Source organism: Penicillium verrucosum, assembly GCF_028828655.1.
Source record: "Penicillium verrucosum strain IBT 35672 chromosome Unknown utg000002l_segment0_segment0, whole genome shotgun sequence".
Lineage (NCBI taxonomy): Eukaryota > Fungi > Ascomycota > Eurotiomycetes > Eurotiales > Aspergillaceae > Penicillium > Penicillium verrucosum.
Window position 1 is genome coordinate 2861876 of NW_026643211.1, and position 16779 is coordinate 2878654.

General features: G+C 50.2%; 6 protein-coding genes across 6 annotated transcripts; 3 read left to right on the forward strand and 3 right to left on the reverse strand.

Moving 5' to 3' along the window:
* Nucleotides 1-775: 775 nt before the first annotated feature.
* Nucleotides 776-2300, forward strand: N7516_006749 (threonine aspartase 1; the record flags this gene model as incomplete). Its single annotated transcript, XM_057219469.1, has 4 exons — nt 776-882; nt 943-1142; nt 1209-2084; nt 2164-2300. The coding sequence occupies 4 exons, from the start codon at nt 776-778 to the stop codon at nt 2298-2300; spliced, it is 1320 nt and encodes a 439-aa protein (XP_057073560.1).
* Nucleotides 2301-3032: 732 nt separating this feature from the next.
* Nucleotides 3033-4225, reverse strand: N7516_006750 (TFIIH/NER complex subunit TFB4; the record flags this gene model as incomplete). The annotated part of the gene is made up of 2 exons (XM_057219470.1): nt 3033-4120; nt 4180-4225. The coding sequence occupies 2 exons, from the start codon at nt 4223-4225 to the stop codon at nt 3033-3035; spliced, it is 1134 nt and encodes a 377-aa protein (XP_057073561.1).
* A 1130-nt stretch (nt 4226-5355) lies between these two features.
* Nucleotides 5356-7965, forward strand: N7516_006751 (UNC45-central domain-containing protein; the record flags this gene model as incomplete). Its single annotated transcript, XM_057219471.1, has 2 exons — nt 5356-5460; nt 5533-7965. The coding sequence occupies exons 1-2, from the start codon at nt 5380-5382 to the stop codon at nt 7963-7965; spliced, it is 2514 nt and encodes an 837-aa protein (XP_057073562.1). The 5' UTR covers nt 5356-5379.
* A 1355-nt stretch (nt 7966-9320) lies between these two features.
* N7516_006752 (glycerophosphocholine phosphodiesterase) lies at nt 9321-13152 on the forward strand (the record flags this gene model as incomplete). The annotated part of the gene is made up of 4 exons (XM_057219472.1): nt 9321-9456; nt 9546-12371; nt 12431-12831; nt 12919-13152. 4 exons carry the CDS (start codon nt 9321-9323, stop codon nt 13150-13152), a joined length of 3597 nt encoding a protein of 1198 aa, XP_057073563.1.
* An 880-nt stretch (nt 13153-14032) lies between these two features.
* Nucleotides 14033-14266, reverse strand: N7516_006753 (uncharacterized protein; the record flags this gene model as incomplete). Its single annotated transcript, XM_057219473.1, has 2 exons — nt 14033-14052; nt 14101-14266. 2 exons carry the CDS (start codon nt 14264-14266, stop codon nt 14033-14035), a joined length of 186 nt encoding a protein of 61 aa, XP_057073564.1.
* A 379-nt stretch (nt 14267-14645) lies between these two features.
* Nucleotides 14646-16328, reverse strand: N7516_006754 (uncharacterized protein; the record flags this gene model as incomplete). Its single annotated transcript, XM_057219474.1, has 2 exons — nt 14646-16192; nt 16244-16328. The coding sequence occupies 2 exons, from the start codon at nt 16326-16328 to the stop codon at nt 14646-14648; spliced, it is 1632 nt and encodes a 543-aa protein (XP_057073565.1).
* Nucleotides 16329-16779: the final 451 nt, after the last annotated feature.

The following is a 16779-nucleotide window of genomic DNA, read 5'->3' on the forward strand; positions in this document are numbered from 1 at the left end:
CATCATGTGCCGGGAAGTATCAAAATATCCCCAATATCCCCAATATCCCCAGGGTTTCTCTTCTTAAATAAGAAAAAAGAAACAAGCAACCACTGAAGGTATACTACCTCAATGCTTATCATTCTCACCTAATTTCAGCTGAAAAGTGAAACTTGACCAAAATGGCAAGAACGACCAGTGTTATGAGAACTCCCATAAATTTCCAATATTTTCCTATTGTCCATTCGCACATCTTCAATCCCTAAGACTCTTATTCTTCCTCGGTTCTTTATTATTCCAGAATTATCATTTCTGATGCGCGGGGCGCGCGCAGACACTGCTGCCCTCCGTTTTCTGTATTCTTTTCTCACCTCGACACGGATGGTCTCGTCGTTGTCTTCGCTCGCTTCACTCCCCGTGCCAAAGTCGGCCATAGCATTAGAGCATTGGTTTCCCAGTGGTTCTTTAGCCTAAAATCCAGACAGTCACTCATTCCAATTTGAGGTGCAGGTCTCACAAAGAGCTACTGCATTTTCATCAACAATCTGTGAGTGCATCACAGACGCGTTCAGAGTTGTCAGTTCACGCGCCGAATCCATAACTTCACTTCGGCCTGGTCTCGTGACAACCTGCGTATTCTGGACGTACCCGATTCGACATATCACCTTTGATATCCGGCCCCAATCGGCAACGCTTCCCTTGCGCGTCGAGATTTGAGCAACCCTAACCTGATACCTTGATCAATCGTGCACAATCCTGTGGTAGATCCAAACTTACACTTGCCGACCCAGTTAATATGTCGCAAATGTCTGGAAATGAGGGCGTTTGTGCCATATTCATCCATGCCGGAGCGGGCTTCCACAGCCATGAGAATGAGCACAAGCATTTGAAGGCCTGTGAAGTGTTAGTCTCAGCCTTGGATAAATTTGGTGGTTACACAGTCTAACAAGTGAATTGAATTAGAGCTGCGCTCAAGGCCATGGCATTCCTAAAGAGTGGCGGCACCGCCATTGACGCCGTCGAAGCAGCCCTGATGGTGCTTGAAGATAACCCGATTACAAACGCAGGGTTTGGGAGCAACTTGAACGCAAAGGGGGTGGTGGAAGGTGATGCCTCGATTGTCGATCATCACGGGCTAAGTGGAGCGGTTGGAGCTGTGCCCAGTAAGTTTGTTGTGTCTGTTGTGTCTCTTTTTCAGAACCTCTTTGTCTAACATGTGAGCCTGTTAGATATCAGGAATCCAATCATGCTTGCTCGGAAGATTTATGACAAGTCCAATGTGCAGATGGGCATGTCAAGGGTGCCCCCGAACTTCTTGGTCGGAGAAGGTGCCAAAGACTTTGCATGGGAGCATGGAATGGTGATCATGCCCGAGGAAGCCTTGATCTCGCCCGTGGCGCTAGAGCGTTACAATGTATGGGCAGCAGAAGTCAATGACTATGAAAATGAAACCCGCGGCGAAGTGGCTGATCCCTGGATTCGCCGGCCCATGACTCCCCTTGACGCTCGCCTTGAACGTCTCGAGCGTGCTTCTCAACCAGGATCCCGTACTGCTAGCCATGCAGTTGACGAGGAAATCAGAACCCTACCCGATCCAACCCTCTTTGCAGACGTGAAGGGCCGTCCCGGAGTATCGCTAGAGCATCAAACGCAGAAAAAGCCCAAGCTTTCAACTTCGCACCTACCCGTGCAGCCTGTCTCACCTTTGACACCATCTCGCGATGGTAGCCTAGATGCCGGCGATAGTGAACAAGACGAGGAGGATATGATCACAGACACCGTTGGCGCGATTGCCATTGACAAGTATGGAAATATCGCAGCAGGATCTTCTTCTGGTGGCATTGGCATGAAGCACCGAGGACGAATCGGACCTGCAGCCCTAATTGGCATTGGCACCCATGTTATTCCGCAAGACCTGACTGATCCAGATGGAACCACATGTGGAGTCGTTACATCTGGGACCGGAGAGCTCATTGCCTCGACACTGGCGGCAAGCACCTGCGCGCAAAGAATTTATTACAGTCAGAAGATGGGTGACAATGGCGTTTTCACCCAGACGACGGAGGAAGAGGCTCTCAAAGTGTGGATGAAAAAGGAGTTTAACGGTGCGTTTTCCTTTCTTTTCCCTTTCTTTCACTTCTGTAATTTCCCAACCACTAACACTTGTTTGCTTTTGTCTATTAGAGCACAGTGCCGTCAGTAACAGCGTTCTCTTTGGGGCCCTCGGAGTGGTCATCGTGAAGAAAAACAATTTCGGCATCGAACTCTACTTTGCTCACAACACCGACTCTTTCGTGAGTCTTTCAGTGTTCACTATGTAATGATAGTTGCTAATCATATCTCACAGGCCATTGCCTCCATGTCCAGCAATTCGAACAGACCATCTTGTCTAATGTCGCGAGGCTCTCGAGGAAGCATTGCCCAGGGAGGTTGCCGAATCAGGTTTCCAGATTACTGTAAGTTTTACCAAAATGAATATACAAGCCGTGAGTACTGACATGGATAATTTAATCAGAATTGCAATGCACCCTGGATGAGAACTAGCCTCTTGGGTCTGCCGACTTCTTGGTCGGTTGGTACCCATTAATGGACAAGGTGGATTTAGCCCTCAACCACCTGTATCTGCCCCAGTCCGGCCCCTCCCCTTTGCGATCTCTGCGATGCTATACCCAGTTTCCAGTTGTGTTTCTTGGCCGTTCAACACCGATGTTTCACTCACATGAGGACAGGATGACTAAACCAGCGATTGCTTAAATGGCTGTGTTTCTGTCTCTGGACAGTCTCCTTTGTTGAGACCGCGCACCAACGTGACCAGAGTTTGTTTCAAAACCCCCGACATTCCTCCCTGTGTGTACCTAGTCGTTCCACACTAGTGAGATGATAGTGAAATGAGAGATTTCCTAAATTATCTCCTTGTAAACCAGGTACATGTAGTGTGGCTCATAGCACCAGGCCAATATGTGTTCCAGAGTAATGCCAACCTGCAGTTGAGAGAGTCAGGTCCCACAATATGGGGTTTCCCCCTGATGATATGACCTTCGGCGGAGGATATATCAAGGACCTGGAGTAGGTGTTGACATGGGCGTCCCCGTCCCGGATGCTCCATTAACACGCTTCTTCTTCTTCTTTTTCCTCGGCAATAGAGCAGGCCTAGCATTACCTTCAATATCCAGATGCGTGCCACAGGTCATGCAGTCATTGCCAGGGGGCGGCTCGCAGAAGATACTGAGACAAATGGAGCACACGAAGCCAACATCAACCACCCGGCGATGACAAAAGCAAGCAGCCCGGAAATCGACATCCACCCGTGTAGGAAGAACCAAATGACGACGCGAGCGCTGATCCGGTAAAAACGCCATCATCAGGTACTGGAGCAGGCCTCGCGGCTCAGCAAGGGCCATATAAACGCCCTTGGTAGCATCAGACGCCTGTTGCAGGAAGACCGCATCACCACTGAGCTTGCACACATCGATGGGGATGCTCAAGCGCTGACAGGCGAATATGCTGTTCATGACAGGGATATATTGGTGTGCAGCGTCGGTAGACCCGCTCACAGAAATGACCAAAATACGACTCTGCAGCCGCTCGTCCTCGTTCGAGGCTGAGTATCGGTTCGTGGCTGTGCTCCCACCCCCGCCATTACCGTTGCCATCGGCCGCTGTGTCAGCGCCGTTAGCACCACCGTGCTCCTCCGCCCAGGCGAGCGTGCGTCGGTTCGTGTGGCTCAGAGCGAGGGTTAGTGCGCCTGCCAGCATCGTGGACGTATTGCCGCGCAGATCGTCGCCGGTGGTTGAGTCCATTAGCTCTTTGAGGTTGCGGGTGACTTGTTCTTCGACGATGCGGAAGGGGCGATATTTGTTCGTTTTGGAGGGTTGGGCCTCGCTTGCGCCGTTCATTGCGACGTCGCCGTCATGATCGGAAGTGCCGTTTCCGGGTGCATTGTGCGATGGGTAGAGCCATGCTGCTTTTTGGCTGTGCGATGCGACTACGGCAACTTCGTTCGCATAGTTGCAGGCTAGGTGGGCGTTGATGAAGACTAGGATGTTGGCGATTGCTTTGGAGAGTGGGAGGGAGTCTTCGAGGATGGCCCAGGCATGTGGGTTTGTGTCGATGACTATGGTGAGCAGGGCTGGGGAGAGATCTAAATGGTGATCTAGTTAGCTAGTTGTTCGCCTGTTGCAGAGAGCAGGGAATACAGACCCGTAGCTCCTAACTCATAATGCTCCGAAGCATCCACAGAATTCATTATGTTGAGATGGGGGATCAGTCGAGGCTGGTGTGCATTATTGTGAGCTGAGGATGTCTCAGACTGATGCCAGGCCTGTTAGACTGGAATCCCGAGGTGCTGCATACAAAATTTGAAGTCCAAGCTCTATCTACCAGCACTCGGCATGTTGAGGATATTGAAGCGATAAGCCAGTCACGGGGTGATAACAACTGCTATACCTCCGGGCTCCTCTTTCTGTCTTTCCCAATCTACCTACTTGGGTATATCTGCAACCAACATCCGCACTTGGTTTTCTTATGTTTTGCATCCTAACATTGATTTAACTCTTCGGGATCGACTGACTCACAAGCAATTCAGAACTTAGACTGGAACCTAACTCTCCAATCGGATTGCACCCCCCACACCGTGAAGTCTTGGATGACTGAAATTACCTTGAATTTATGAGCATCTTTTGTTGAGAGATGATTTCCTTTTTCGGTCGATTTGAAAGACAGGACATTGTATCTCTTGGCATATCCCTTGAACGCGCCAAGATGAAACTATTGCATGTGATGTGCGGATATCCTCTAGTAGGTTCCAGCGCGGAATGCCTTGTACTATGTATCTATAGGAATGGCTCCAGCAGCCCCGGAGCCCTTGGAACATGACCTCCGAGGTTGTAACACAAAAATAACCAAAGGACTACCTAGGTAGGTAAGCTCATATGTAAGCTGAGTATATGCCCAGGTGCTTATCGACAACGTGATGGCGTTCATCGCTGTGGTTGGTCTTATCGGGCCAATTGATAATGGCGATTCGTGAAGGAAATGGACGTGGGAGGTGTAAGATCCGGTATATTACAATGATGTACATGTCCATCGGTCCGGGGAAAAGGTATATGGTGTCATCTAAAAAGAATTCAAACGGGCCAACGCGGCAAACCGAAATAAAAAAAGAGAGATATATATATATAATATATATGTATATATATAGTTGATACGTTTTCCTTCTTTCATGACCTCCTTTTTCCCTTTTCCCCATAAAAAGCGGTTGCCACCTTATCGCACTTCTCTCTCCGCTCCGCCCTCCCCTCATTCAGAAGAAAAAAAAAATAGCTTCCCCATCATCCACTTTAACTTCATTGAACCACAACTGGAGTTTACGTTTTTGTTCTTCTCTCGCGCAACCCTGCAATGGTTCAAGCAACGGGCGAAGAGCGCGCTGTACACCTGGCCCGAGAGGCTGTCGAACTGGTCGATGCGGGCCACCGAGAGGTACGTGACCGATATCTTGAACGTCCCTCCGGAGGAAGCTAGCCCAATACTGATATGGAGCTCATTCAATAGGCCGCTTCGAGGAATCTTAGAGAAGCCCTTTCAATCGCCCCCGAAAACCCTCAAGTGAAAGCTGCCTTCCTGAAGGTTCAGTACGAAGACAAAGACGGCCACCAGCTCCTCGATCTCTGCCGCCGATACACTACACAGAATGATGAAAATGCAGGCAAAGGAGCTGCTACTTATCTCCGAACCGATGGCCTGAAATCCCCGGAAAACGTGGCGTTGGAATGCCTCAAATTATTGCTCGCACAGCGCCCGCACTCTCTATCGACGACACAGGATGAGATCATATCTGGATTGGTGCGGCAGAACGTCAGTGTTCGCCAGTACTTCTCTACACAGCTTCAGACCTCGGTCACAGCATTCTTCGATGAGATATATGATCGGGGTGATGGAGCAGCGGTGTGCCTGGATACGGTGGTGTTGGACCCCACCGTGTGGACATCGGAGGAAACACGATCCCACTGCGAGAGTGAACTCTTCCAGCTTTTCATTGCCAAGTTGATGGAATCGGGCCACGATCTCGATGGCCGCTCTTTAAAGGGAATTACTCGACTGCTCGCTGTCCACGCCGTTGAACTTGAACATTTGATCGATGATGAAGGGCTGGAGGTGATCCTCTCATCTTTGGACAACCGGTTGCCGCTCGATGTTCGGAGCCAGGCGACCCTGGCTACTGCGAAATATCTCGAGGTCGCCAAGGAGACGGGCGAGAAGAAGCTTTTGACACTGATTATGTCCATTCTTGGCAAAGGGCGTGTCAGCGATCTCATCGTTGCTTTCTCTGCGGTGGCCGCCATCTTCCCCGTGGCTCCCTCTGCAGCCGCCAATCTCTTCTTGTCAGAAGAATTCATGGCCTTCCTGCTCCCAATGGCATCCCGAGACACCAAGAGCAAGAAGGTGGAAGTTCCCGTGTTGGAACTTCTTAATGCGGCTTGCATTAACCGTCCGTGCCGCGAGGCTGTTTCAAAGAAATTTGGGGAGTGGTTGTCACACATCCTGACCAATGGAAGTGATAATTGCTCGGAATTGGCTGCAGTGGCCCTGGCAAAGATCCGGGCATCCGAGCCCGAGAAACCCTCGACTGGCAACGGTAAGGTCTTGGAACAAGACAGCGAGTCTGAACTAGTTCATCGATTCATGGGACTGATGGCTGAACAAAAGGTTGAACACAACTCCCACGCAATCGAAGGATTGGCTTATACTTCGGTGAAGCCGTCCGCCAAGGATCAACTTGCCAATGATCCGTGTTTCTTACGAAACTTCATTGCGGCTATGAAACAGAACACCAGCGACTCATCCGTACTCTATGGCGGCTTGATGGTAATTTTAAACCTGACCAAATTCTTACCCAACCTATCCGAAGAGCAAAAGAAGATGGCACAGCTGAAGGAGTACGCGGACCCATCCACCGGGAAGGTGAAGGCAGCACCAGAAATAGATATTCGGGATGAAGAGGAAGCTGTTCTGGCACGATGTGCCTCCGTTATCGACGCAGGCATCATGACTCTGCTCGTTGAGTGCGGCCGAATCTCTCTGCCTTCCACCAATGAGCTGACGGCAAAGATTCTACTATCCTTGACAAGGCCTCAAAAGTCCCGTGGGACACTGGCCCAGCAAGGTGCGGTGAAGCTGTTACTTGGCCTTGCAGCCCCGAAGCAGAGTAGCTCTGGCCCTGTGACGAACGAAACGACACGCATCGCATCCCATGCGCTGGCCCGCATCCTCATCTCCGTTGATCCTTCACACGTTTTCCCATCATCTGGATTTCCCCAGGTTACATCCGCCATCCGTCCCCTTCTCTCTCTCCTTTCATCACCCGACACTGCCTCGTTCTCCGCCGACCAACCCCGCGACCTCCTCCCAGTGTTTGAAAGTCTTCTGGCTCTGACGAACCTCGCTTCGTACCCGCATGACGACTCCGCACCCGAACTCACGGTCCGGGAAGGCTGGTCCTCAGTGGAAGATCTCCTTTTGTCCAGCAATGCTCGGGTTCAACGAGCTGCCTGCGAACTCGTCTGTAATCTGATGACTTGCGAGTCCGGTGTTATCAAGTTCGCGGATGGCTCCAAGCAAGCGGCCCAGCGCCTTCACATCCTACTGGCTCTGACTGATGCTGATGATGCTCCGACGCGGCGGGCTGCTGGTGGGGCTCTTGCGATGTTGACGGAGTTCGATGCCGCCATAGCAGCTGTCCTAGACCGACCACGGGGAGTTGAACTGCTATTGGGATTGTGCCAGGAGGATGACGATGCTTTGGTTCACCGAGGTGTGGTCTGTGTGCGAAATTTTACTTGCATTGCGACAGGTGACATCGGAACCCGCGCCAAAGCTGCCCTTCGCGCCGCAGGAGGAATTGCTGTCCTCACTGCGTGTCTCAAGAAAACGAAGAACCAAGCAGTGCTACAGGCTGGAGTAGAGGCCTTGAAGCCGCTGATCTAACGACAGGCATGACCGTTCGATGCCTGTCATATGCCACACAGACTCCTTTTTTTACATTTTCCATTTGCATGTAGCTTTGGGATGGACTGGCTGATCCAGTGGAGTTTTTGGGATTTTTTTGGTTTTATTTTTTTTCATGCTTTTTTTCTAATGAGTTTCCGAGATGACCTCCTGACCATGAGCACAGCGACGGATTTAGCGATTGCTTTTTTTCTTAGGACGCCCAAGGGAGGCGTCCGATCTATGGAATTTGGCGCACAGAGTGCAATCAATGGGTTGCATACTAGCTTTTGACATAGAATTGTGAATGGCTCGGTTTTGACCCCCAAATTTTGACTTGAGCATCTGACTATCAATATGATTCCCAATTAGTGTCACCTAGGCGGTGGCGCTCCTATAGTTCCACAGTGTAGGGTCACGGGGTCACGGGGTCACGGGGTCTGCTCCGTATTCCCAGGTCCAAGGTTGGATCCTTGGAACTTTGAACCATTCAAGCCTCAAGGAACTTCACCGACATTTTTGGATACATTTCGGTTATTTGATCTATTTCTGGCTTGAAAAGTCACGGAACTGTTCTTTTTCATATGGGGATCTGGGGTTCATCGGACAAATCGGACAATGAACTACAGATATGACTAGATGCCGATCCCATGTGCTGCAGCATGTGGGGGCTAAATAGTGGGATCGTCTCTCTCTCTCTGGGGTCTCTCATTCGTATGACGTGGGACAGTAAATCCACACTTGTGAGCTTCCGGAAGCCCCTTCCCACACCGCAAATTTGAAAGTGAAAGTTACTAGTCCAATATTATTTTGTAGTACTCTGTATCTGGGTATACAAATATTCACTTTCAAGGTTAGCTTGGCGGATAATATATAAGACCGTACCGTGGAAAGGCCCTCCGTGGGTCGACAAATCAACTTCAGTCCATCGCGCACACCTCTAACCGGTTCGCCTTCCTGAGCTTCCAAAGGTTAACACCTTCTTCCTCTTTACTTCTCTCGACCTATCCTTATCCTTATTCTCTAGGTGTGCAAAAGTATCCCTCCCATATCCCCCCACTCTTAGACAGGTACAGTCAGGTGTTGGAGCTTTGTTTCCTTGTCTTTCTGTCCTTTTACCTTCCCACTTTCTCCTTATTCCATCCACCATACACATCTCAATGGCGTGGTTCATTTCCTCCATTGTCTGCGTTCGCCCGCTCACCTGATCGCTTCCTCGTGACACTCAGGTTGAACTCGCCACGAATTTCCTCCGAATTGGAGACCCCGCATACAGTTGGAAATTGCAGAAGTGTGGATTTTGAAAGGATCGTGGTTGGGCACTGAATTCTAGTGGAATTTTTGCTCTCGCCAGTATGAAGTTCGGCCGGAATTTGTCGCAATTCACGGTTCCCGAATGGAGCACCTCCTACATCAAGTACAAGGCTCTGAAGAAGCTTATCAAGTCTGCTGCTGAGCAGATCAGAGCGGGACAAGATCCGGATTTGGCTGGTGAGTCGAGTGCTTTGTTACCTTGGATATATCGTTTTGAACCATTGGGGACCACCCTTCTGACCGGGTCGTTGTGTTTGTGTTTATAGGTTTCTTCTATAACCTCGACCGAAATGTTGAAGATGTCGACTATTTCTACAACAAGAAATATGCCGAGTTTGCGCGCCGCTTGAAACTGCTCGAGGAGCGCTATGGTTATTCCATGGAGGGTCGTCATCCTCTCGAACCCGAGGATCGTCATGACCTGCGCGAGGCCCTTTTGGATCTGCGCTACCACTTGCGCCGCTTACAATGGTATGGTGAAGTCAATCGCCGTGGCTTCGTCAAGATCACCAAGAAGTTGGACAAGAAGGTTGGGGCGCAAGCGCAGAAACGTTATCTAGAGACAAAGGTCGATCCCACTCCATTCGCCTCGAATGAACGCGTTTTCCGGTCTCAGGATCGCATCAATGCTTGGATGGCCATTATTACCGACCAGTCCAAGGCGGACGATAAGGCGTCCGATGACGCGAGCTCCACTCATTCTTCCCTTTCATTGAAGCGTGGCTCAGCTAGGCCTTATCTCAACCTGCCCACCAGCATTGTCACCGCCGTGGATGACGCGCTACGCAAGGATGACACTCATGTCTTGCTCGAATTACTCGAGACCTTGAAGGTTACTGCAGATGAAGCCGGAGAGACTGTTTATCCTAGAGTTCTTAGAACCCTGATTCAGCGCGCTATCCTTCATCGTGCCCGCGCAGTTCTGACTCTTCTCCTGACCCGTGTGGACACTCTGGAAGAGGACGATGATATCAACAAACGTAACTGCCTTCACCGTGTGGTTATCTCCATCGGTCGTGAGCAGCCCACGACTGACTCTGAGTCAGCGGCGTCGATGGTGCTCAACTTCCCTCCAGAGACTACCCGCTACATTACGCCCGCGGCACCTCCGACCCTCCAACCGCCGCGTCCTGTGGTCAAGGAGGAGCACATGCCCCAGCAGCTGGCTCGCGATGATTCTGCTGTTACTCACTTCCAGTTCCTACTGGACTCGCTGCGCGCTGACCAGCGTGAGTCTTTGATGGCCAAGGACCTTTCTGGTCGTACTCCACTGCACTACGCGGCCCAGTATGGGTTTAAAGTCGTGTGTGAAGTGATCATTGAGCATCTCATAGAATGGGACATGTTCGATGTCAGCGATGGGATCGACGGTCCTCTCTGGCAGGATAATGACGGCTGGGCTCCGCTTCATTTGAGTGTTGTAGGTGGCCACCCGAAAACCACCCGGTGTCTCTTGGATGCCGAAAGGGACAATGATCCCTCGCCGGAACGAAGTATCATAAGAAAACAGGTCCCCAAGTCCAGTGCAGTATTGGCACTAGCGACCAAGGCCAACTTCATTGATATTGTGCAGCTTCTGGTGGATGCCGGCGTGGATATCAATTACCAGGATGAACAGGGTGAGACTGCGTTGCATGTTGCCGCCCGATTTTGCCATGACCAGTGTGCACAAATTCTGCTGGATGGCAGCGAAGACCAGAAGGCAGACACAGAATTGGCCGAAAACACATATAGCTGGACACCACTCTTCATTGCCTGTGTGGACGGATGCCTGAGCGTGGCTAAAATGCTAATCTCCGCTGGTGCAGACGTGGATCGTTTCGATTCCTCTGGCTGGACGGCTAAGGAGCACGCGGCCCTCCGCGGCCATCTTGACATTGCTCGGTGCTTGGCAGAAGTTAGCCCCGGCCCTCCTGCCACTGAGCTCGATTTTTCGTCGTCCACTCCAGACCTCCCTGGTTCCGAGTCCTCCTCGCCTCCGACGTCCCTCACTGATCGCCGGTCTAATGTGCCCGGCCCAACTTCTGGGGGTTCTGGCGTGCGGACTACTGAACCCATCAAGACTTTTGGACACAGGTATCTCACCGATGAGAGCATGATCTTGGTCAGTCTGGGAACTATGGACATGCGCAAGCCGCTTGAGACAGTCAGCCTTGACCGCATTCCCATGGAGAATGCACACGCCACCCAGCTAGACACATCTTTATCGATGGTGATAACAGCTAGCGGTGCACACGGTGAGCCGGAGGTGATTGACTTGCCTGTGCAAGACAATATCTCCACCGAGCCAATTGTCTTCCACACTACCGATCCTAGCAAAGTGCGTCTACTTTTCGACCTTGTCCCCACCTACGCAGGATCGAAGGAGAATATCGTTGGCCGGGGTGTCGCTCTGCTTTCTAGCATCAAGCCCACTGTGGGGTCGCACCGAATCAACCTTAAGGGTGATTCCACCGTTCCCATTGTTGCCGCGAATACCCTTGAGGTGATCGGGTCTGTGACATTCAACTTCCTTGTCATCACCCCCTTCAAGCACCCGAAAATGTCTATTGCTGGAAACCAGACCTACTGGCGCTCGATGACCTCAACCATGGTCATTGGACACCGCGGGCTAGGTAAGAACATGGCTAGCCGCAATTCATTGCAGTTGGGCGAGAATACTGTGGAGTCCTTTATCGCTGCGGCCAACCTGGGCGCCTCATATGTTGAGTTCGATGTACAGCTCACGAAAGACCATGTGCCTGTCATCTACCACGACTTCCTGGTCAGCGAGACGGGTATGGATGCGCCTGTTCATACCATGACACTCGATCAATTCCTCGAGTTGGGCATCGGACGTTACCGCCATGCCTTGCCCGGACCCGTGAAATCCGGCGAGGTATCTGGGGATGGTCCGCGCCAGCGCTCAATGTCTGTCGGTGGCTCCGAGTACGACCCCGCCGAATTGACTGAGAAGATCAAACACACGCGCGACTTCAAGAAGAAAGGATTCAAGGGTAACACCCGCGGCGAGCACATCCAGGCACCATTCGCCACGTTGGAGGAACTGTTTACGAAGATCCCGAAACCCGTTGGATTTAACATAGAATTGAGTGAGTTACTACCGCTTCCAAAAGAACAGCTATTCCGTCGATCTAACCTAGGTCGCTAGAATATCCCATGCTCCACGAGAGCGAGGAGGAAGAAATGGACACATACGCCGTAGAACTGAATTCCTTCGTCGACACCATCCTAAAGACGGTCTACGATCTGGGAGGCGGCCGCGACATGCTGTTCTCCAGCTTCAACCCAGATATCTGTCTGTTGTTGTCTTTCAAGCAGCCTTCCATCCCCGTTCTCTTCCTGAGCGACGCGGGCGCCTCTCCGGTCGGTGACATTCGTGCCAGCAGCTTGCAGGAGGCTATTCGGTTCGCCTCCCGGTGGAATCTCCTTGGAATCGTTACGCAGGCTGAACCACTAGTCCTCTGCCCGCGGCTGGTCCGCATTGTTAAGGAGTCTGGTCTCGTGTGTGTCTCCTACGGAACGCTCAACAACGATGGCAATAACGTCGACGTAAGTAGTTATTTATTCACTCCCTTTTCATTCCTTTTCATATTCCTAGAAACCCCGAACAACCATCTGACCATGTTATTTGTATAGCACCAAGTCGCGGAAGGCATCGACGCCGTGATTGTCGACTCAGTGCTCGGCATCACCAACGGCCTCATTCAGCGCCAGGGCAAGGGCGACCGCACACCGGGCCTATCGCCCAAGCCTTCGGCCATCAGTGACCAGGCAGCTGACTCTGCTAAGGGCGCTGTCACAGTCCCGACTCTCGAGCGGACGAACCAAAAGAACCTCTCGCCGAATGCGATTCCTCCTGGCCTTCTTTAAGAATCGCATTGTCTTGTATCATTGCATTCTCACCTGGGAATTGTGATTTATCGTCCTACGATGTCAATAGTTTGCATTCGGCTTTTACGAGCTTCAACAGCTATCAATACCGGTTGTTTTTGACTGTTTCTACTTATTCCTTTGGTATTCTGTGATTTGAGTAGGGTTCTGATTTTCTTTCTCTATTGGCGACAAAGAAGTAAGCCTAGTATTCCAAGAATGCTTGCCTCTTACGCCTCCTATGGGTTTGTAGCTTCCTATTTGGAATTCGGCCCATGCACCTTCCCCAACTGGCGAGTTAACGTCCAAAGTCGTGACATTCTTCCCGAGGACCACAGACAGGGGAGATGCAAACAGACGGGATATTGGCATTCCCGTATCAGACGACAAGTATCCGTTCTCCCTTTCAATGCTAGCCAACGCATCGACCAAACATCCCGAAATTCAAAGACTGCCTGTTTATACTCCAGTTGTGCAGTATGAGTTAATGCTTGGCGGATCTTGGTGGCTTCAGATCTGAGATGAGTGAAATTTGCAGTTTCAAGGATGTTTGTATCTTCTTCGCATCGATTTCACTATACCCCGCGAGATGAAGGACGGGATTTTAGTTGGCGTGCGATATATTGAGAAGGTAAGTCCGCAATTGAAGATGGAAATAGTATTAACAATCACTAATTGTGGGACGTAGATCTTGTTTCAAATAGAGAAGATTGTAGATTATATATGAACGAACATGATAGCGGCTTGTCGAAAGAGAAACCAATGAAAAAGCAGCAACATCGAGAGAGCAATAGGGTATAGTAGCAGCCTAGGTATATAACAAGAAAAGCAAATCAATCAAAGACTATGATGGTCTGGCCAATACCATAGGTGTTCGAGGTCAGGTGCGAGCAGCAAAAGCTATGATACCGTAAGCGCAGGAAGAGAGATGACCCATATATGACTTACCATTGATAATGGATCTTCGAAATGACCTTTTTGACGATCCTTTAGAAGGCGTCTGTATAGATTCGGACTCATTTGTTGAGACTGACTCAGTTCGTGTCTTCTTAGGGCATGTTTTGAATCCTTTTTCGGGATTGCGAACAGGAGACGGAGGAATAGCAAGGTGCATTATGTAGGATATCTCTGGATAATAAAGTGAAGACCGTTGGTGTTATACTTTTGTTGGGTCAACCATATGGATATTTATATAGACTGTAAGGGTAGTATGTTTATGCTTGTCTTGAATGAGGAAACAGCCAGCGAGCTATGTGCTTGTCAGCCAATCATAGTGTTTCTATAAAGATATCATCTTATCTTACATCTTTGACTCTTTGAACGTTGATCCTGGGGTCAAGTTTCATATACGTAGGAGTATAAGTATGTAGTGGGTCACGATGTAATGGACGGGGATATGCTTGAACAAAGTATGGCTTCCCATAAATCAAATACACTGTTGAATCTCTTAGAAAAACAAATATATTCCTTATGGATCAATCAATCTACGGAATTTATTTAGCCTTCAGTTGCTCGTCTAACCACTCCTGTGTGATACTCTCAAAAGTGCGGAATTCAACCGCATCACCCCATCCCCGAAGCCACCCGACAAATCGATCAACCATCCCTATCACATGGGTCATCCCACTGGTATCGGGGTGCATCAAGATGGGGAAGACAAAGCTTCCATCCCCTCCATCAACATGGGCATTTTCCCACAGCCACAAGAACATGTCCTTCCATCTCTGCTCAACCACCCGTGCATCAACATGCCCATGGCTGTTATCGAGATGTGGGAAGTACTGCAACGCCATCATATCTTCATTATTCCAGCCAGTAGGGATTTCCACAAGTGGATGGCCAGCAGGGCGCGCACCTGCAGCAGCAAGCGACGTGGGACGCAACCAAGTGCTAGCCGGTTGGGAGAAGTCCACTCGCTCGATTGGCGGATCACTTGGTGTGAAATATGGCTGTGAGTCATGGTGGCTCAGAGACGAGTCGTATAGGAATTCAAACTCTCTCAGAAGCTCGATTGTTGTTTCGCGGAGCTGGTACATGGGCGCGCGATAGCCTCGCACTCTTTTCCCGGTTAGCCGCTGCGACACTTCCATGCACTTCACTAGCACGTCGCGCTCTTGCGTTGGTGTCATTTGGTAGGCACCTTCGTGCGAATACCCATGAAGTCCGATCTCGGCGCCGGACTTGATAATCTCCTTGACGGTTGGTTCGAAGGTCTCCATCGTGTGTCCGGGAATGAACCAGGTGACTTTGTCGGCTATTTGGTGTTTTTGTAACATGTGTAGTATCCGGTTGGCACCAACTCGACCGGCGAATATGCCTGTGCTGTAGTCTGCCAAGTTGTTGTCTGGATGATCACTTGTTCCCAGGAAGGCAGAGACGGCGTCAAAGTCAAATGACATAGCAATTTTGACCTTTGGGTGCTTCGGGTTCAGCGAGATACTTTGATGAAGCTGGGTGTTCTGAGTAACGGAGTTCTTATTTATATTCCTCTCGGTGCTTTTTACATTCGCGATATTGCCGAGTGAAATGATGCCACGGGCAGGTTTTGCCGAAACAAGTATCGCTGTTGCCGCGGCGATTGACTGGGTAGAGGCCTCGCATGAGGTGCTAAGATCAAGAAAGTTGAAGGAAGCATCTGGGTGAAGCCGTGAGACATCCCTTTGGAGCTTAGAAATAATAGGATCGAGCGAAACACCGAAGAGATCGTGATAACCGAGGACCACAATAGAGAAACCGTTCCCTGATTGATTCGCATGGGACTTCGTCTTGTTGACCTGGAATTGATGCTGAAGGAATAACTTTGCGTGTACCAACATCCTTTTCTGACAGCTCATGGGCGTGTGTCCTTGATCCCATTCACTCAACGGAATCTCCCAAATGGCGTCTTGTCCAGAGGGCTCCTGAGTTCTGGCGTCGATAATGAAAACATCGACTTGGTCACTCAGAGCACTAAAAGCGGTGTTTATCTGAGCCTGGGCTTCGGCCAAATTGCTCGATATAAGAGGATCCAGGTTGAGCGCGATAATCTTGTCCTTGGAACCTTGACAGATGTTAGGTTATATATTTTCGTCCATTGAGAAGCCAAGCACACCTGAGTAACAAGCGCTAAAGGCCTCTGCAAGTGGTACAGAGGCCCCTGTAATTATGATAGATTGGTTGCTGAGACAAGATGTCATGTCTGCGGAAGTTTCCGTGGGATTTGATCTTGAAGATAGGAACCCAAGGGTAAGTTGGATGGGTGCTGCTCTATATTTGTGAATGGCTTGGAATATATGAACTTGACTGGGGCAGTGATAATATCTTGGTTTTGCGGGGAAATATCAAAGACCCGCGAGCATATCCAGATGCGGTAACAGGTAGCGAATAGAAGATCCGAGTTGTAGGTCTCCGCAGCTTACGGAGCTTTCTCGGAATCTGGTGCTAACTGCTAGAATAGCGCCACTACCTCCTTTTTCTATTGCTTCATTGCTGTCTCAATTGCCGACCTTGCTTCTACCATTCCAGAATCCAGGGAGTTTACCACTGGGCTACTATAACCGCTGGTCCTCGTTATGGCAGATTGTGTGGTTGGTTCGCAGGCTGGCTGAATGGCCTTGAGTGGGCATTCGCCGTAGCAGGGAACTGTTC